The 21,769-nt window shown below is 34.6% G+C and overlaps 1 protein-coding gene across 1 annotated transcript in view; it reads left to right on the plus strand.

Moving 5' to 3' along the window:
* Nucleotides 1-21,769, plus strand: part of LOC144975233 (dynein axonemal heavy chain 7-like) — a 95,987-nt gene that overhangs the window by 22,840 nt on the left and 51,378 nt on the right. Inside the window, exons 17-34 of the mRNA XM_078919127.1 lie at nt 999-1,138; nt 2,467-2,587; nt 4,265-4,420; nt 4,846-5,031; nt 5,498-5,698; nt 7,569-7,763; nt 9,430-9,551; nt 10,611-10,705; nt 11,145-11,332; nt 12,171-12,447; nt 13,378-13,550; nt 14,655-14,807; nt 16,282-16,374; nt 17,108-17,281; nt 17,602-17,820; nt 18,325-18,554; nt 19,306-19,489; nt 20,522-20,746. Of these exons, the coding sequence (XP_078775253.1) occupies nt 999-1,138; nt 2,467-2,587; nt 4,265-4,420; nt 4,846-5,031; nt 5,498-5,698; nt 7,569-7,763; nt 9,430-9,551; nt 10,611-10,705; nt 11,145-11,332; nt 12,171-12,447; nt 13,378-13,550; nt 14,655-14,807; nt 16,282-16,374; nt 17,108-17,281; nt 17,602-17,820; nt 18,325-18,554; nt 19,306-19,489; nt 20,522-20,746 (3,132 nt within the window). The remainder of the gene's footprint in view (nt 1-998; nt 1,139-2,466; nt 2,588-4,264; nt 4,421-4,845; nt 5,032-5,497; nt 5,699-7,568; nt 7,764-9,429; nt 9,552-10,610; nt 10,706-11,144; nt 11,333-12,170; nt 12,448-13,377; nt 13,551-14,654; nt 14,808-16,281; nt 16,375-17,107; nt 17,282-17,601; nt 17,821-18,324; nt 18,555-19,305; nt 19,490-20,521; nt 20,747-21,769) is intronic.

A 21,769-nucleotide genomic window follows, 5' to 3' on the forward strand; every position in this document is an offset into this window, starting at 1 on the left:
CCAATTTTATTAGTAGTTCTCACTAAATTGCACTAATCAGACTATAAATATTTAAAGTTACACATTGTTTTGTGTGTTGGTACGAGGTACGTTATATCTAGCAGGCGGAGTTTTTTAAAACTAAATGCTTAGCATCAATAGGCAAATAAAAAGTGAATGAAGGTGGTTAAATTCAACGATATATTATCAGAATACACTTAAATCGATCTTGTCCCTAAAGGGTCAGCAGTAAATGGCTAGCTGGCTGTGATTATGATAGACCAATGTCCTATCCTAAGAGTTGACTGGGAATATTCTTGTCTATTTCATTCTACAGAATAAGGCTTAACTTGCCGATGGATAAAAAAAAATTGTGTATTTTGTTAAGTAATTCAGTGCAAAGATAGCTAAATTGAGAACATTTACAATTAATATGAAATTTTATTTTTTTTATAGTAAAATAGTGGTATTAACTATTTATCTTGTATTTTAACACTAAAAAAATGGGGATTGGTGTAATATGAGTTGCAGACAAGGTCTTGATATCTTTTATTTTTAGACATTTTTATGTTCCTTATGTCCTCACAACAAAATTGATTTACAAAGAGTGTTTTGTTTGTTTGAAAACTGAAATTGAAGTAAATAAAAAAAAGAATTTATGTTGATTTTATATTATTATTATTATTATTATTATTATTATTATTATTATTATTATTATTATTATTATTATTATTATTACATTAGTTTTCTTAATATAATTACTATTATTGTTATTATTTCTAATAAGTATACTCTCTCATTATAGATGCAATTTGTGATTAAGTGACAAAACCATCACTTATGAAATGAAAATGCTATATACATACATTATTTTTATAATTTTGTCGTCCATATTTTGATGAAACAAATAAGTGATACGAAAATTATTGGCTAGAGACCTGGGTTAGTCATGACTAAGAATGAGCTTTTAAAAAAAAAAAAATCACTGTGTTTTGTCTCTCCAACCTTTTTTCCACTAGATTGAATGGATTCACAGAGAGGAAAGCCTGTTCAAATTTCCACTCAGTGAGTTTGCTGATTTCGACCAAATTGCTGAGGATATTGAACCTTTTGCCAAATTCTTTGCTTCTGTCATAAAATGGCAAAAATGTGAAAAAAGGTAGATGGTATAATTGAACTTTTCTCTATTTATGTAAGAATTTACAAATAAGTAAATGATGGAAATCATTTTTTGGGAAATTAAAATTTTTTGATATTATATATATGGACACATTTATAGATTTGTATGAGACTTCCAAAGGGTTGTCACTTATCTTATGGGAAGGGAAGGCAATAAGGTAATACATTACTAAATTCCAGATAAACGAGGACCTTAAAAATATCTCTGTCGTCTTTCTGAAATTTAGTAATGCATTTATGACTTTTTTGTTTTTTGTTGGCTAAAGAAGGGTTTTGAGCCCGAAACGTTCCGTGTTTTCTTCTTCTTTGAAGCTGCTATATTCATATTTGTTTATTATTTTTTACAGTCCACAGCTTCTGGCAGCCTAGTTTCACTAAATATGACATTAATTTTCCATCTTTATTTCTCTGTCTTTGCAATTTGTTTATTGTAACTTAATCCTTGACTTTGTCCATCCAAACTTGTAACAATTTTAGAGGCTACTTGTGTTACACTTTTGATGCCAGTCTTTCAGTGGCTGTAGTATAAATAGAATGAAAGTGACGTCACTCAGTTCTTTGTTATTGTTAAAGCCAGCCATTTTAAATATTAGTTCTCACTAAATTGTGTTAATCAGACTATAAATGTTAAAGGTTACACATTGTTTTGTGTGTTGGTATGTTAAATCCGGCTGGCACATGTTATGAGTTTTTTTTACATAGCGCAATACATCAATATGTCAATACTTAAATCTGGCTGTTGCTTCCCTAATTTTAGTGCAAAATAACATAATATCGGTGTCATTCATTAAAAAAAGACCTTTTTTGTTACAGGATTAAGTGCTGTACATCAGTTTTTGCACAAAGTTTTTTAATAGCAACACGCCTTTGAAAAATTCCTTTCTGATTTGCTTAATTTTTCTCCTCTGAAACTGTCATCATCATCATTGCCTTTTTTCACCCTGGGTCAGGGTATAGGCCACAGACAAACAGTTTCCATCCTTCTCTATCCTGAGCTAACTTTTTTTATCTCATTCCAGGTCTTACCACTTCTCTGTATATCAGCTTCTTTAATTCTTCCCCATGTTCCTCGTGGCCTTCCCCTTGATCTTCTGCCCTGAGGGTTCCAGTCCAATACTTTCTTTGTTATAGTGGAGTCATTCTTTCTAAGCGTGTGTCCAATCCACCTCCATCGTCTTCTTCCTATTTCCTCTCCCACTGGTTTCTGCTGTGTTCTTTTCCATACTTCTTCATTTTTTATTCTATCCATCCATTAAAAAAAAAAATTCTGGCCTGGTTTTATTTAATTTTAATTCATCAAATTTTCAGATGCATGGATGGAGATTTTCTAGACCAGAATGTGGAGAGCATAGCTAATGAGGTGGAGGAGTACGGGAGAGATTTCTATAAAGTTTCCAAAATATTTGCACAGAGAGTCAAGAAAATGCAGGTCAGTTCTATGTCGTGGACAAGTCTTACTCTACCTCAAACTTCTCAACAGCACGAGGACCATAATTCCTTGAAGTTATCATTTCCTATTTTCTTGTATTCGGCTATAGCTCCATCTGGCTTCAGTTCTTTCCTTCTCAATCATTCAATGTCATATGTGGCAGATGGTCTCAAAACGGTGTTATGTTGGTATGAATGGGACATTTAAAAATCAATTTAGAATTAAGAGGTGAGAAATAAGCACGCACTCCTCACAATAAGGAACAGAAATTATCCCCAAGATTGATATTTGTAGCTATGCATTCAATTTCCAGCAACGAACTCACCATTACTTAATAATGCTTTGAGTGTGTTGGTCACATATGGATTGTGTGAAACAGGCATTAATAATTGATTCCTATTCTTAATATAGGACAGTGATGACTGTTACAAATTACTTTTCTGTCAGATCTAAATTAGACTTTTGATTAAGTATTTCTTTTTCATTCAAACACATTTTGACCTACTAATAAATGATAATGAATTTGACCATGGATTTGCGTTAATATAATGAATAAAGGACAAAACACAAGAAACTTTCCTGACAAAAACCATTACATGTTGATAAAATATGAGAAACGAATTGACTGAAGTGAGAAATGTCTTTGATTTGATATTGAAATTATGTTGTAATAAATTTTACTAGTTTGTGTATCAAGGAAACATATGGAAACTATTGAATCTAACAGTGTGTACAGGGTGCTACTCCATCTGGAAACTAGAGTTATCATGTCTGAATTGGACCAAGCTATCAAAATACTACTGGCTAGACAGAAAAAGTAGCCATTATGCCCATAGTTTATCCCAATTTCTATAGCGTTAAATGGACAATAACAATTGCTTGTTACCCTTTGGATGGGACACTAGTCTATTGCAAAGTACTTTCTACCAGATTTAACAGACCCAGCTACCCAATCAATGCTGGATGAATATGGCGGATGGGGGGGGGGGGATGATGGAGGAGTTGGGAAAATCTCAAGTTCACCCCAGATCGATCTCAGTCCCTTTACATGTTAGGCAAGTGCACTACCAACTGAGATGTCGGGACTCCCAAACTGGCTGGACAGAGGGGCATGAAAATTCTGACGAAAACATATATGACCCACCTCTTCAAATCAGTAATATGTTGAGTTGAAACTTACGCCATAAAGTGAATTTTTCATTAAATCAGTCACAAATATCTTATGTTTGTTTTTCGCTCATTTTCGGATTATACTTATCCTCCTCAAGAAAGCATTAAGAATTTCATCCAAGTTTTAAATATTTTAACCATAAATTTCATTTTTATGAATTAACTCACTCGGAAATACTACCATTTGAGAAGATCGGTCACATATAATAAAATATAGATCATTCATTTATAAGTCCTTGGAGTAAGTAATCAACTAATGAAATCTCTTGGACCTTGAATAACTCGTGGTCCAGTAAATTTAGAAGAGTTTTGTTCTGCCTAAATTGCTCTCTACTAAGTAGCAATGTCGTTTGCTTGTATATAATGCACAAATAAAAGATGAACCCCCCCCCCAAAAAAAAAAACAAAAACAAAAAAAAAAAACAAGAAACTTTTCAATGTCAATGCTGGCTTAAGAGAATGATTTATTCATTAACAACTTGCATTTCATTTCCATTATGACTTTAGATGGACTATGATGAACAGGAGAGAGCATTTAAAAAGCAGCTGAAGTTGGATGCCCAAATGGGTAAAGAAATTACCGAGACCACCATGGAACCCTTCAAAAAGCCAGACATCGTTGAAATTATAGATTACATGCTTCATGGCGTCACCGACTTCAAAGTAGGACATTTACTAAAACAGTATTTGTGCTTTTTATGATTTACTCGACTCTACAACTCTATTGGTGTAACAAAATACTTGATGTATCTTGTGTCTTAATAAGGTCACTTTGTTTGATTATATATTTAGAAGATTGCAACACATAAAATACAGCGCTGTACTTAGAGCTGAAACTGCGTAAAATATCTTCATTTTTATTCAAGATATGAGCCAAAATTTAATTTTCTGGTACTACTAAATAAACAGTAATCTTAATTAAAGTTCTAATCTTGTTTGATAATGTTTAATTTTAAAATCAATTTAGATTTTGCTAACCTTAAATCAGCTAACTATAAAGAATTTCTGAATCTTTGCCAGAAAATTATTATAAAGGTGCGAGCGAATCAAAAATTAAAACCTTTGCTTTTTTTTTTTAAATCTTCCAGGAAATAATTCCGGTCATTGGTATCATGTGTAATCCTGGTCTACGGCAACGTCACTGGGATGCCATGTCAGAAATTGCTGGAATGAATCTAACACCAGATGGTGGCACCACACTTCGTAAAGTCCTCAAGCTTAATTTGGATCCTTTTTACGATCAGTTTGAAGTCATATCCGTATCAGCATCAAAGGTCAGTGTATGGCTTCTTTTCTTTTAGATTTTCTTTTACACAGTTTATGAATTTATGCTCATGAAGAAAAATTTGATCCAATAGCATTTCTATCACCTTTTATTTGAGAATACAATTGGTCAGTAATAGTCAGTAGGATATTTTTTACCCCCGAGGACTTTAACATGTTCTCCATCGTCTTAGTCTTACTTATGACACACTTGTGATAATTCTAAACGTAAGTAAAGTCTCAGTAGTAGAGCAATGACACCAGAGGCTATTTACATTTTTTCTGACCCCCCACCCTATATATTCAGTATTGGTTGGGTATTTGTGTCAGGTAGATTTAGACTAGCTCCCTGTCCAGATTGTTGTGAGCAATTGCTTCGGACCATTTAACACTACAGAAACTGTGATAGACTCAGACTCCAATAGCTTTATAACTGTGAAAGACTACTCCCTCACTCATTGATTCTGGTCATTACAGGAGCATTCTCTACAAAAAGCCTACTTCAAAATGGAGAAGGAATGGGAAGATATGCTGTTCTCATTGAACGCGTACAAAGATTACACAATTCAGGTACTTGGATCTGTGGATGACATTCAGACGTTGCTAGATGATCACATTGTCAAGACACAGACTATGGCCAATTCTCCATTTGTCAAGCCGTTTGAGGAAGAAATTAAGGTGAGGATATAGATCAGATTTGGGTTTGGAGAGCTCAGTTGGTAGAGCACTCACTCTACACACAAATGGACCAAGATCGATCCCAGATGAAGTCGAGATTTTTTTCTGACCCCTCTGTTCACCCAGCAGTGATTAGGTCTGTTAAATCTTGTTGAAAGTACTTGCAATAGATCAGTGGCCTATCCAATGGGTAGCAAGCAATTGCTATTTTCTGTTTCATACTATATAAATCGAGATAAACTGCATGGGCCTCCTATGGGCCTCCCTGTAAATAGTACTATTTTTTCTTTATAAACAAATTATACTGTCTTTATTTGGTCTGAAGGTGATTGAGTGAAACTAATTTTAGAAAACTTTTGTGTTAGAATTTATAATGACATATGATGGATATGGCTGTGGTTACATGCGGCTATGCAGTCTTGTGGTATGACACTTGCTTTCGGATCAGAAAGTCCTGGGTTTCAGCCTCGCTCAATGTATAGTTGAGTCCTTGTAAAAGGCTCTTTACTCGCTTTCTCTCAAGTGTAAAATGGGTACCTGTCTGAAAAAATTGTAATGCCTGGCATAATTTCCTATTCTACATTTTACAAGTTGCTGTTGGTCAGGACCCTTTGAAAAACGCTTTGAGCATGTTTAGTGGATATTGCGCTAATTAAAAGCTCAATGTTTTGGGGTTTTTTTTTTACCTTTACCCCATTATTATTTTCATTTTTTTTTCTGTGAAGAATAATCTGTACCTTATTGTAGCTATTGTTATAAAATTTAATAATATGTAAGGAACAATTGAATAAAACTATCAAAGTGACAAATTAAGGAGTAGGCACTGTGGTGTAGGATAAATATCTGAAAAAGTGTGTGTGACACAATCCCAGACTAACTGGGTGGGGATCCTGACCTCCCATCGTGGGCAGGGGGGTCCATACTGTGTCTTCTATCCCCTTCTATCTGTTTTCCAACATGCTCTCTGTCTTTGTCTTGGAATGAGATTTCTTGGTTTTGTCCTGGCCCTGGCCGGAGTCCTGGCTGGGAGGGAAACAGTCAAATGCATAGTTATTGTTTTGGGAGATGACATTTTTTTCCTTGTAAATCATCTCTATGCTATGTATTATTATATTTATTTTTAATGTATAATGTAAGCATTTGAGTGTATTCCTCTTTGTTGGATCTTGTGCTTGTGTCCCGATGGGACTTTTAGATGATCTCAAACGAAGTACATTGGTGGTATGCTCTTGGAATCTACATCTGATCCCTATTTGTTCCCAGTTCCCCTTTGTCTTACCTTTTCTTGGGTGCTTTAATTGTAATTCTAGAACTTTTTACTATCCATTTTCTTCCTTTTTACTGGCGCTGATATAACCTAAATGTGTTGCAAGCGCCGTAAAACCCTTAAAAACAAACAAACAGACTAAGCTTTTTTTTTCTTCATGTATTCTTATCTCTGCTTTGTCTGGCACTGTTTCATACACACTATTTCAGATCGAATAAAACTATGTAGGAGCCAAATTTCTTATTGATTGAGCAACTAAAAGTATTTTTTTAATATATTATTTTGTATATGTAAGTAATACCTATGGAGGGCGAACAACATGGAATTAAGAACTAGGGCTAGTGAGTTAAAAGATGACCACTGAACAATCCAGTGTCAGTGATATTAAGAGCTAGTCTATAGTTTTGGCCCCATTAGATTTTTTAAAGATAGAATATCATGTTTTAGTAATTATTTCAGTCATTTTGATTGGGATAAGATTGGGTGAAGGATTTATCAATTTGAAACCTAAATAGATAAAAACGTACATATATATTCTTTATTATATCAATATCATAATTACCAAGTTCAAGGCTTATCAAACCTTGGTGTGTATTTATATAGATTTGGGAACAAAAGCTGTTGACTACCCAAGACGCCATTGATGAATGGTTGAAGATGCAGACACAATGGATGTACTTAGAGTCAATCTTCTCATCGGAAGACATAAACCAACAAATGCCTGAGGAGGGAAAGCTCTTTTCTATGGTCGACAGAAATTTCAAAGACATTATGACTAAATGTGCCAAACATCCGCAGGTGAATTGTGTTGTAATCACCAGATATTGCTGTCAGGATTTAGAATGTTATAAAAAGAAGACTGCGACTATGTGGTCTTGTGGTGTGACACTCATTTTTGGATAGGAGGGTCCTGGGTTCGAGCCTCGCTCAGTGCATACTTGAGTCCTTGGAGAAGACTCTTTACTCACATTCTCTCACCTTACTCAGGTGTAAAATGAGTACCTGGCTGTTTCCAGTGTTTTCTCTGTCTGAAAAAAATTGTAATATTGCCTAACGGGTGTCATGTCTCGCCCTACATGTTAAGTGATGCTGTTGGCCAGGGACCCCTTGTAAAGCGCTTTGAGCACATTTAGTGGATATTGCGCTATATAAAAACTCAATTTTTAAAATTTTATAAGACTAAAAATTTACAAAATGAAATGGGGCTAAAGATTTGCTGTGTCAATAACGGAATGTTTAGCTGGTGGAAGGTGTTGACTGTAAAAGGTAATATAAAAAAAATGAAAACAATGGCTTAAAAAAAATGAAGAAAAAATATTGCAAGTTGTGAGCCCGAAACCCTTCTTCAGTCAAAAACAAAATCATATGTTGTATATTAATGACTGTGTAGTTTGATGTTTTGTCTTTTAACAATCTTTGTGATTGGATGACACGGAGTGCAAAAGACAGGCTGTGACATGATGTTCTAACATAAAAAACACTTTGCACACTCTACTTGGTTTAACTCAGATGATTGACCGTGGTGAAATAAAAAGGATACCTTATAAGCATTTTGAATCAGATGAAATGGATATCCAATTCCTTTTAGTATGTTCGAGATCTAATTGAGACATTTCCAAACCCATGTGAGCATGAAATGATGGAAATGCGCTGCTCTCTAAATCTGCATGAACATTTTTAGTTCATTTTTATTATCCACAACCATTTTTTAAACCACTTTTCCTGTCTTTAACATATTAAAGAAGAAAGAAATTTGTGATGTCTTTGTTCTGCATTTTTATTAAATATATTTAGAGTAAATTGATATATTTTTTTACTTCACTATATATTTATTGTGGAGTTTTGATTTTCAATATAGGACTACCAATTTTAATAAATTGAAATATAAAAAGGAAATAAGATAAGAATGATGTAGAATTTGTAATGCGATAAAAAAAATTTGAGAAGAAATTACGCAGGTATCAAGCTGTTAATGGCTGTTAAGATATTTCTTATTTTGAGAGAAAACAGTCACAGTGTCACAAGGACAATAATTATATTTTTATGCATTTTGTCTCTACATGTTTATCTATTTTAAAATATTATTTAGATTTTTTATGAGATTAGCACTGCACTTTGTATTTTTGGCCAATAATTAATGCTCACTTCTTTACATTGTGTCATAGTGTTTTTATGTATTGATGCTATGTATTTAGCCAAGAAACTCACAGCATCTGCCAGATGGATATAAGGTACCAACAAACAAAACTATGTGTAACCTTGAACGTTTATAGTCTGATTGATATTTTTCTCAATTGTGTATTTATGTGTGTATGTAAGTGTTCGTGTGTGTTTTAATGTTTTTATTTGAGTGTGTGTATGTGTAAAAAAACATGATGTAGATGTAGACTGGAAAATATAAAATTCAGTGCCAGTATGATTTCAAGCGGTTTATAATATATCATCCCATTTGTTATTTCCCGAGGTGATTATTGCATGTAACACTGTTGGTGTGTTGGAAAAGCTCATCACAAGTAATGCTTTGCTGGATAAAATCAACAAAGGTCTCAATGCCTATCTGGAGAAAAAGAGACTGTATTTCCCCAGGTAGAGTAACAAGAAAGAAACAGTTTTCTGCCTTTATGGAAGCGTGAAATAAAATTGTAGTTTTGAGCATTTGCGAGTCGCTCTAGAAAAATTGAGTTATTGGTGTGGTGTAAAAGAGTTTACTTGAGCTTTATTATAGCGCAATATCCACTAAATGTGCTCAAAGCGCTTTACAAAGGGTCCCTGACCAACAGCAACACGTAACATGTAGAATGAGACATGACGCCTGTTAGGCAATATTACAATTTTTCCGACAGAGACAACACTTGATGGCCAGGTACACATTTTACATCTGAGTATGGTGAGAGAATGTGAGTAAAGAGTCTTTTCCAAGGACTCAACTATGCGCTGAGCGAGGCTCGAATCCAGGACCTTCCGATCCGAGAGCGAGTCTCATACCACAAGACCACATAGCCGCACATTTTGCCAGGTTTTTTAATGGCTGAGTTATGGCCATTTGAATTGGACAATCTGTAGAAAAGTTGTTTTTAAGAAAAACGACTTCAGAGTTTGCTCAATATCACTTGTAAAGCTTTCGACTGTAAATATCACTTATCAAAGTGATAATAAGCTGCTAGAAGTTGTGGACTGTAAATAATCACTTCCACGGTTAAAGTGCTCTTGGAAAAAAAAAAATTATATTAAATTGGAATGTATTAAGTGCACATTTTACCCTAATATTATGTGAAAGTATGCAGAAATGAACAATCACATTATTTGGAAATCTCAATTTTCATTGGAAAGTCCCAAAAACACCTTTTATTAGCCTTATCTCAAAAGTAATTATAGCCACACGTGAATTATTTCCCGGAGCGCCCCACATTTGATTGCCTGTTCCATCATTTTGTTATTTGCTACCATCCGTCGTTAGTATTTTATCGTCTACTCTCTCTAACTAAAAGGGATCATAATACGTTTTCAAAATGTGCCATTTCAGTTGAATGGAAGCTTTTCTCCAAATATATATTTTTTTCTTTCTTAAACTTCCTACACCTGAGATATTTAGACTGGAAAAGTCAAGTGGAAGTTTTATATTTGAAATGAATTTTTTTCCAACAGATTCTTCTTCTTATCAAATGATGAGATGCTGGAAATCCTGTCTGAGACCAAAGATCCACTGCGTGTACAACCTCATCTTAAGAAATGCTTTGAAGGTATTGGTTATCCAATTCGTCATTCTTGTATTAAGTCAGGTTGATGTAGTACTTCAGAGCAGCAAACCCATGGAGCCGAAGTGTCCTATACAAGGAGTAGCAAGCAATTGTTATTGTCTCTTTCACGCTATAAAAAACAGGCGTAAACTCCTGCTCCATTGGCCTCATGGCTCTGAAGGACTGCTTTTTTTAAATAGATGTTTTTTAACATAAAACCCGTCAAATATGTATCTCAGACATAATGTAGATTTTTTATCTGTACTACTCATGTTGACTTGATACTACTCCAAGAAAAGGCACATTTTTGTTCAATTTTCTGTTTTACCATATTGATCCTTTTTATTTAATCTGTTTTCTTTTCGTTTCATTATTGAGCTTTTTATATAAAGCAATATCCACTAAACGTGCTCAAAGCGCTTTACATTATATCCTTATACAGGCATTGAGAAACTGGAATTTGATGAAGATATGGTGATTTTAGGCATGTACAGCAGTGAAGGAGAAAACGTAGAGTTTTCTTACACTGTTGACACGGTGGAAGCGAGGGGTGCTGTTGAGAAATGGCTGCTTCAAGTCCAGGACGTCATGTTGTATTCAATCCGAGATGTTATTGAGGCCTCCCATGAGGTACGTATGTCATCATATCTCTGATGAGGATTCGTTTTTAAAAAATGCTTCTTCTTCTTCTTCTTCTTCTTCTTCTTCTTCTTCTTCTTCTTCTTCTTCTTCTTCTTCTTCTTCTTCTTCTTCTTCTTCTTCTTCTTCTTCTTCTTCTTCTTCTTTTTCTTCTTCTTCTTCTTCTTCTTCTTCTTCTTCTTCTTCTTCTTCTTCTTCTTCTTCTTCTTCTTCTTCTTCTTCTTCTTCTTCTTCTTCCTCTTCTTTTACTTTTTCCTTGCAAAACACATTGTACTCAACTCGCATAAAAATAAAAACATACAAAACAAGGAAAAATAATATTTTTTAAAAAATTAAAAAAAAAAAGAAAAACCCCCTGAAGAACCTTTCCTGAATGTTGAAGCCTGTAGTTCAGTTTTTCCTTCTATGTTTTTGCCATAGCTCAATAATTTATATGACATTCATAAGTAACTTCAGTAATTTACTCTTTCTTTCCCTCTCGGAATGCCAGTCTTTTTTTCTAAAATGTTTAATATTGATTCTTTTTACGTCTCCATTCCCCTATCATGACATATTCAGACCTGTCTACTATTACGAAAAATTAGTAGAATTACGAAATTTTAGCGCCACTTTCCGAACTCCACGAGTATCTGTAAGTCATTAAAACTTATTGGAAATGAAATTTGATGCCAGACTACATAATGTGAAGGAGTTTGAAGTGTTATTTAATCCTTGTGAAAATGAATTGTTGATTTTAAAAGTTGATTATAGCAAGTCATTTTTTTTCTCCTAAAAATTACGAATTTAAAGTTTTCAACTAGGCATGTCTGCATATTTATTTCTATCTCAGGCTTACCAAGGAGCACAGAGAAAGCAATGGGTGCGAGAATGGCCAGGACAAGTTGTCTTGTGCGTTTCACAAATTTACTGGACCGCTGATGTCCACGAGTACATACAATTAGGAGCGGAGGGGCTTGAGTCATTCCACAAAGTTCTGCAGGATCAAATGAAAGACATCGTTGACCTTGTAAGGGGGAAACTGACGACTCAGCAGAGAATCACACTAGGAGCTCTTGTAGTCATTGACGTGCATGCCAGAGATGTAGTGCATGAAATGGCAAAGAAAGGTAAAAAGTGACCTATTCCCTCAAAATGGTATTATGTCATCATGAACCTGGTGCCAAAAAGGGAATTTATAAAATGTGACCCATCGTCTCAAAATGGTATTATGACAGAACGAACCAAATGCTTAAAAGCTGAATTAATGTTAAACTGTTCAAAAATATAAATTGTTGGCATAAGCACCCTAAAATATAGTATCCATTCTCCTCAATAAAACATACAAACTCAACACAAGTCTGATATTTCTGGCTATAAATTCAATTTTCAACATCATAACCAACCCGACTTAATACCGGTTTGAGGTGAAGGGTCACAAATGACCCGAACTGTAAGTTTTTAGTTTTTGTCGTTTCAAGAAATCTATTAATACTTCTTTATCAAATATATGAAAAAGTGTGTATGAAACAGTGCCAGACAAGTCAAGAAAGAAAAACACAACAAACAAAAAAAAACATCCCAAAACATCAGCCTGCCTGGACTGGGAATCGAACCTCAGATATCCAGATTACCAATATCAAACAAAACATACAAACTTAACCCAACTTACTTTTTATAATGAATTAGATTTTTAGCATGTAAACCAACTCGTATAATAGCGTTTTGAGGCAGTAGGTTGTGAATGTGGTAGAGTACCTGACTCATACGGCAAGGGACTTTGTTCAACCGATTTGTAATAGAATTTAAAAACTATTTTTTTGGACCTGCTTTTCTACCCTGTTCTTTATCATCTTGTTCCAATACTGCATAGACAAGGCACCTATTCAGAGGGTAGCAGGCAATTGTTACATTTTACTTTTTACATCTAGAGACCAGGGACGATTCCAGTTGCATACTTGATGAGTAAAAAGTAGTTTTGACATGAAATATATGCAAACTTCTCAGTGTAATATGAACCAAACTCCTCATTTTGATATGAACATGAATATCATTCACAGGTGTCTCTACAGAAAACGACTTTAACTGGCTATCCCAACTCCGTTACTATTGGGAAGAGGCAAATTGTTTTGTCCGAATTACAAATGCCACAGTGAGATATGCCTATGAGTATCTGGGGAACTCTGGACGACTTGTCATTACACCTCTCACTGATAGATGTTACAGGACATTGGTAAGGAAATTCGTTTTTTTTCTACCCTGACCACCACTGGCCCATTGCAGATGGAAATATATTTTTTTTCTGCTCTGACCACCACTGGCCCATTGATGGGGTTTTATTTAACTCTATTCTGACACTTTGCATGGCTGGCGATGGCAATTTGGTATTATGTGGGAATGAACTAGATAACAGAAAATTATTTAAAGTCAAAATGGTCAGAATTGAGAAGTTTTACTTTTTGCGCCGTCACACATTAATTAATTAATTGAGCATTTATATAGCGCAATATCCACTTAACGTGCTCAATGCGCTTTACAAGGGGTCCCTGGTCAACAGCAACATTTAACATGTAGGACGAGACATGACGCCTGTTAGGCGATATTACAATTTTTCGGACAAAGACAACGCTATTAACGGCCAGGTACTCATTTTACACCTGAGTACGGTGAGAGAATGTGAGTAAAGAGTCTTTTCCAAGGACTCAACTATGCGCCGAGCGAGGCTCGAACCCAGGACCTTCCGATCCGAAAGCGAGTGTCATACCACTAGACCACATACCACATACATAATAAAGCACTCTCAATGTGAGTTGGGAGGCAAATGACATTGAAGCAAGGAGCACCACTTGTTTTATCTCCCCTTGTGACCAAAATGTGCATGGTATGTGCGACGGCGTGCAGCATACCGCAAGACGAATAGAAGGAGATAGCGAAAATAAACCATAAGTGAAAGTACTATAAGAAAAACAAGGAGTATGAAACTATCATACTACATCTATGCCAAACATAGAACTATAACTAATCTTAATAGGATTCTATTTTGACGGCTTAAAGTTTACATGACCTTAATATTTATTTTGATACACTTCAATATTTTGACCAGGTATGATTTTTTTATCATTTTCCCTCTAGATTAAAATTTAAGAAATTAAGATTGCTTAATCATTGCTTAATTATTTCTTGTATTTATTTATTTGGATTATAATATTATTTTTTTCTAAAATTAAAGGTAAGATTGATAAAGTTGTTTCATGCCATTTTACTGACGTAAAATGAAAATTTTGAACCCTGAACTTTTAACCTCAAGCTTTATTTATTTCATTCTTCATGACAATAGATTGGTGCCTTCTACCTGAATTTGAATGGAGCACCAGAGGGCCCAGCAGGCACAGGGAAGACAGAGACAACAAAAGATTTGGCTAAGGCACTGGCTGTACAGTGTGTTGTCTTCAACTGCTCTGATGGTCTGGACTACATTGCTATGGGAAAAGTATTAAACAGTGTTTTCACTTTTTAAAAAGTCCTTGTTCTTAAGATAGTTTAGACAATTTGAAAAAAAATATACGAATTTGAACATTTATAGTACATTTCCATGGTTTTTTAGCCTTGCGGGTATGTGGTCTTGTGTATGACACTCGCTTTAGGATCTGAAGGTTCTGGGTTAGAGTCTCGTATGGAACATAGTTGAGTCCTTGGAAAAGGCTCTTTACTCACATTTTCTCACAGTACTCAGGTGTAAAATGAGTACCTGGTGATTAAAAATGTTGTCTTTGTTGGGAAAAATTGTAATATCACCTATCAAGTGTCATGTCTCATTCTACATGTTACGTGTTGCTGCTGGTCAGGGACCCTTTGTAAAGCTCTTTGAGCATGTTCAATGGATATTGCGGTATATAAAAGCTCAAGTTGTACTGTACACTTCACTTGACTTAATATTCTTCACGCCTTGTAGAACATAGGGCCTCTACAAGTGTCCGCCATCTGTTTCTGTCTTTGGCTTTCCTCTTGGTGGTCTCCCAGGTGAGGCTTGAGATCTTCAATTCGTCAGACAGTGAGCACCTCCATGTCTGTTTCAGATGCCCAACCTTTCGTGTCCCTTGGGTTTCACAATACTTAAAAAGTATTCCCCAACAGGTCACAAGAAACCACATATTCACCTAATTATTGCTTGACTTTGCTATTTGTGATCCATCGACACCACATTCTTTACCCATTGCCAATTGTTGTCAAATCTGAAAATGTGTTTATGCTTTTATCGACTAAATTTAAAAAGTAAAAAGGGGTGAGGTCTAAGTTGAAGGTTGCCAATGGATCTAACGGGTGTGACTTAAATTATTTATATTTATTGATTATTCTGCTTCATCAATACACCTGGTGTTTGAAAGTTTGAGAGGGTTTGGGAGTCAAATTGTGTTGCAATAATCCAGAAAATGTACTCAGTCACTAAATGTAAAACCCGCCTTAACTTATTTCAAAAGGACAATTCGTAATTATTTTTGTTTGTTTGACACAACTTGATGTTTATTTTCATCTCTACTTCCTCGTTTACTCTTCTGTGGATTTCATTCAGTAACAATCATTCAGGATTTTAATTCAAATTTGATTAAAGCACATGACTTTCACAAACTTTTGTTATTCTGATTGATTTTCATGTCAAGTTGGAAGTTAAATTTGATTGGAACAGAAGACAAGATGTTTTTGGTAATTCATTTTTTTAAAAACCCATAAATTTGTGAGGAATTAAGTCCATAATAAAGTGTCAAAAAAAAACAAAAACAAAAACAAAACAAAACAAAACAAACACCTGAGAGAGAGTGACTGGAAAACAAAACTAAACTGGGGGATGATTTTATTCACATTGATAGTGTTGAATCACTGTGCGGTAGTTTGATTTTGTTTTGTTTTTATTTTTCTGTATCATTTTAATAAAGGCCACTTTAAATTTTCAATATTGTCTTTTGTAGTTTTTCAAAGGACTGGCTTCATCTGGAGCATGGGCTTGTTTTGATGAATTTAACAGAATCGACCTGGAAGTATTATCTGTGGTTGCACAACAGGTATATATTATGTAAATCTGATAATCCTCCTTAAAAAACTATCATCCTAATTGACAAAAATTGACATTTATAAAGTGTTTTCACCGATTTCACCATGCTCACTGCTCTTCAAAGCACTTCATTTTGTTTACTCGAGCAGGCCAAATGGAACCGAATTTCCATTTCACACAGCCACAGGTCAGGCTTGTTGCCCTTTTGATACAATATTATGAAAAGAATTACTAATACTCTCTATTTTTCATTAAATTGAGTTTCAATCATTGCAATGATGGAAGTCAATCATGATTCCCAGTGATAACCCACGAGGGAATATTTCTATGTGGATTTTTGGGGGGCTATTACATTTTCTTTATATATTATATGTACACAAATTTTCATGGATTCCACAGTAAAACATACTCAAATTCAAAGAGAAAAAAATCTCTTTATAATTCTAAACAAGCCTTAAGTTGTTTTTAAAAAAAAATTAAGTTCCATGTACTTAGTTTATATTTGAAATATTGCACAGTGCAGTTTATAGGAGCTAATAATTGACAGCATTGAGACACAATAGCAAAGGATTATTGTAAAGGTTCCTTTTACATTAATTGCCAAAACTAGTGTACGTGCTTAATCATTTAAAAAAAATCGACCACAGACAGTTGTGACTTCAACCACATTTTATAATATATAATATTGCTTTAAAAAGTATACATATCACTTATCATGATTGCCTGATTTGAATCTCTCATAGATCTTATGCATTATCCGTGCTGTGCGGGCAAAGATGGAGTATTTTGAGTTTGAAGGGACAGAGCTTAAGTTAAACCCCAATTGTTATGTATGTATCACCATGAACCCTGGCTATGCTGGAAGGTCTGAATTGCCGGACAATCTCAAAGTATTATTTAGAACTGTGGCCATGATGGTGAGTAATAACAGCTTGACATTTTATTGTCAAATAAAATAAGATTTACAATAGAAGTAATGTATTGAATATCATTTTATGATATATTTAGTCTATTATTAACAACAGAAAACATAAACATGATAAAATCAAGTGTTACATCATTCTAAGGTTGTCGTGTAAGTAGGCACATGTTTGTTTTTTTCCACTTATTTATTTATTAAGGGTTCTTTTCTTCAATAAAGTAACAGAGTTGACGTTTCACTGCATTGAATGTAGATTTTCTTATGAAACATAGTAGTTCAATTTCTCACAGCGATATTATCGTTTTCTGTATGCAGGTCCCTGACTATGCCATGATTGCAGAAATCTCCTTATATTCCTTTGGATTTCTGGATGCTAGAGATCTTTCTGTAAAAATTGTCACCACATATCGATTGTGTTCAGAGCAATTGTCATCACAGTTTCATTATGATTATGGGATGAGAGCTGTCAAATCTGTCCTGTCTGCGGCTGGAAATCTGAAACTAAAATTTGCCGATGCACCTGAAGATATATTGGTAAATTCCTCAAGTTCTTTATTAGGATTTTAAAACTTACTATGATTAAGCAAGAATAACTGCATGATTTTTCTCTTGTCTTGAAAATATTTCTCTTTCAATTAAATGTGGTTTATCTTGTACTTTTTAAAAAGGGTATGAACATATCGCTCACCTGAAATATAATGATATGTACGTTGTGTAGAAATTGTGAGCTCTTTACGACTCTTCCAGTTATTTATTATGAAAGCTAAAATGCAATATTGGATAAAGAGCATCATGTATATATAATATATATATATATATATATATATATATAATATATATATATATATATATATATAATATATTTTTTTTTTTTTTTTTTTTTTTTTTTTTTTTGTAATTAAGCTTAATAAATAATGGACATATATCCAAGTAAAAATTTTTTTTTCTTAATTTGCTAAATGATGTTAAGTTGTTTATACCATCCAGCAAAAATCCCACAACGGTGTGCTTCATGCATTTTTTAACAATGTCTCAAAGATTCTTCGCTCCATCATCGATGTGAATCTTCCCAAATTCTTGGCCCACGACATTCCGCTATTCAATGGCATCCTATCCGATCTCTTCCCTGGTCTGAAACTGCCCCAGGCAGACTATGTCAGCTTCCTCAATGCAATGAAGAGAATATCTGAAAAGAAGAATCTCCAATTTGTTCCTTTCTTCACCGAGAAAATCATTCAGACATACGAAATGATGCTTGTGCGTCATGGGTAAGTATAATTTGTTTGATTTGCTAATTATCTTTCTTCCGTGAAGATTTCTGTCCATGTCCTGGAATGTGACATTTGGTTTTGCCAAGGCCCTCGTTAGAGGCCTTTGCTAGGCAGTAAGATAGATTTTTTTCTCCTGCATTTTTGTTAGATTTTTGGTGTTTTAGTTACTTTTGAATGTATTTTTTTGTGGGATTGTGTGCCTGTATTGGGAAGGGGCATCTTTAAGTTATCATGGGCAAGACTCTAATCAATAGTAAATTCTTGTTCTTGGGATTTATTTCTGTTCAGTTTGAACTAGTCTCTTGTAAGAGGAAATGAATAATATAATATTTTGACTACTCATCATCTTCCTTTCTCCTCATGCTGGTTTGACCTAAAACTAAAAGTGTTCCAAAAAATAAACAATGGAATAAACAATCTCCATGCTGAAAGAAATGGTATTTTTTGTTGCCATTTACCTCAATTTAAAAAAATATAAATGTGAGAAATTACAGTAAATCATAACATTGTTTGATATCAGTAAGCATCATGTAAATTTCACACGTGAGAAAATGTTATTATTATATTTGTAAAATGTTTGCATTACAGTCTGTTTTAGATTCTCAAAGTTTTTTAAAATGATATTGATTACACTTTGAGTTAATGTTTATATTTGTCAGAGATATAATTCTACTTTCACATTGGATGCTTTTTTTATCTATTCTTTAACATTCATTATTACACCCACTTCAAAATGTCCATGCTTAAGCTTCATGTTGGTTGGAGAACCCTATGGTGGAAAGAGTAAAGTCCTAGAGACTCTGGCAGAGGGAATGACTTTACTGTATGAAGAAGACAACAAGGAGTTTGAACCCGTAATGTACAAGATTATCAACCCTAAAGCGATCACAATGGGTCAGTTATTTGGACAATTTGATCCTCTTTCTCACGAGGTAAGTAGATCAATCAATCAGGTTCTATTTGAAAGACTGTCTTGCCTTTTGAAGTGGTTAAATAGGATTTTTATTTTCATTGAAGAAAAGAACCAAATAATTATTTGGAGTCAAAATGGACTAAATTCCGATTTTTTTTCCTCTTTAAATTCGAATTATTTAATCACTATTTGAAATCAGTCAATTCTTAAGTGTTTTAAAATGGAAATTTATAGTAATAAAGACCTATAATATGCTTTTTGGGTTGGGTCATAGAGATTTCTTTTTTTCTTCTTGAAATTTGGACCTTTTACTCCCAAATTATACAGATTTTTTATTTGTTGCCAATGACAGGTCTACATATTGTCCTCATTGACGACTTAGTACAATAGATGCACACAAATATGTTGTGATTATTATTATTATTTTTTTTAAATTGAGCTTTTATATAGCGCAATATCCACTAAACGTGCTCAAAGTGCTTTACAAGGGGTCCCTGGCTAATAGCAACACGTAACACGTAGAACGAAACACGATGCCTGTTAGGCAATATTACATAGACAACGCTGTTAGCGGCCGGGTACTCATTTTACACTTGAGTACGGTGAGAGAATGTGAGTAAAGAGCCTTTTACAACGAAACAACTATGCATCGATTGAGGCTCAAACCCAGGACCTTACAATCCGAAAGCGAGTGTCATACCATAAGAACACATAGCCGCACAAATTATACAGATTTTTTATTTGTTGCCAATGACAAGTCTACATATTGCTCTCGTTGACGACTTAGTACAATAGATGCACACAACTATCTTATGATTATGGTTGGCACGTAACACTTTTCCAACTTCTTATTAAAGTAACACTTTTCCAACTTCTTATTAAAGTAACACTTTTCCAACTTCTTATTAAAGTAACACTTTTCCAACTTCTTATTAAAGTAACACTTTTCCAACTTCTTATTAAAGTAACACTTTTCCAACTTCTTATTAAAGTAACACTTTTCCAACTTCTTATTAAAGTAACACTTTTCCAACTTCTTATTAACTTTTAGTGGTCCGATGGGGTGACTGCCAACTCCTTTCGAGAGTTTGCCTCGTCCACCAGTCCACACAGAAAGTGGGTCATCTTTGACGGCCCCATTGATGCAGTGTGGATTGAAAACATGAACACCGTGTTAGACGACAACAAGAAACTTTGCCTGATGAGCGGTGAGATCATACAGATGAGCAACCTTATGACGATGGTCTTTGAAACCATGGATCTGTCGCAGGCATCGGTATGTATTGTGTGTGTGTGTGTGTGTGTGCAAACATGTATGTGTATTGTGTTTTGAGAGAGAGAGAGAGAGAGAGAGAGAGAGAGAGAGAGAGAGAGAGAGAGAGAGAGAGAGAGAGAGAGAGAGAGAGAGAGAGGCAGACGATTGTTGGGGGCGGGGGAGATAAGATGTATATTTCTGTTAGGTATATGACGCTTGCTGAGAATTGTGTGATTCAGTCATAGTCGATGAGTATAGTTGCTCTCTCCATCCATGCTGTTAATATAGTATTAGACAAGACATAAATTAAATCTCCTGTCCTCTGATGATTTGTATAACTTTTTCTTTGGCGCGTGTGAATGCAGAAAATAACCTTCCCCCCCCCCCCCCCCCTCTGAAAATTATCATTTTTTAAATGAAATGTCCAATCATCTTTTGAACTGATATAAAAGTGTTACAGGTGCCATTCAACTCCTAAAGACATGAAAATAGTCCTTAAGAGCCATTCAGCCCATGGAGTTTGAGTTATCCCGGGCTCCATATCTTGAAATGGACAATAGCAATTGCTTGCTGCCCTTCGGATAGGATGCGAGTCTGTCTCAAAGTACTTTCCATCATATCTAACAGACCTAGCTATCCCATCGCTGCTGAGTTGTGTACATGGGGGTCAGAAAAAAATCTCGACTTCACCCGGGATAGATCATGGTCCCTTTGAGTGTGAAGCGAGTGCTCTACCCCCTGAGCCATCATGACCCCCAAATACATGAAAACATTCCGTTTTCTCTAATTTCATGTCTCAGATGTGAAATTAATCTCATTTAATTATCAATTTGTAATATCATTTTATTCCTAGTACTCAGTTTTGAGGCTGGAACTCAAAATGCTGTTACATGTCTAAGGTTAACATAAAAAAGTAGTCCTTCAGAGCCAGTCGGCCCAAGGAGCTGGAGTTTATCCTGGTTTCTATAGTGTGAAACGGACAATAACAATTTCTTGCTATCCTTTAGATAGGATGCCAGTTTATCGCAAAGTACTTTCCACCAA

The sequence above is a fragment of the Berghia stephanieae genome, chromosome 6, assembly GCF_034508935.2.
Source record: "Berghia stephanieae isolate SIO BIC M18660-M18661 chromosome 6, UCSD_Bste_1.3, whole genome shotgun sequence".
Classification (NCBI taxonomy): domain Eukaryota; kingdom Metazoa; phylum Mollusca; class Gastropoda; order Nudibranchia; family Aeolidiidae; genus Berghia; species Berghia stephanieae.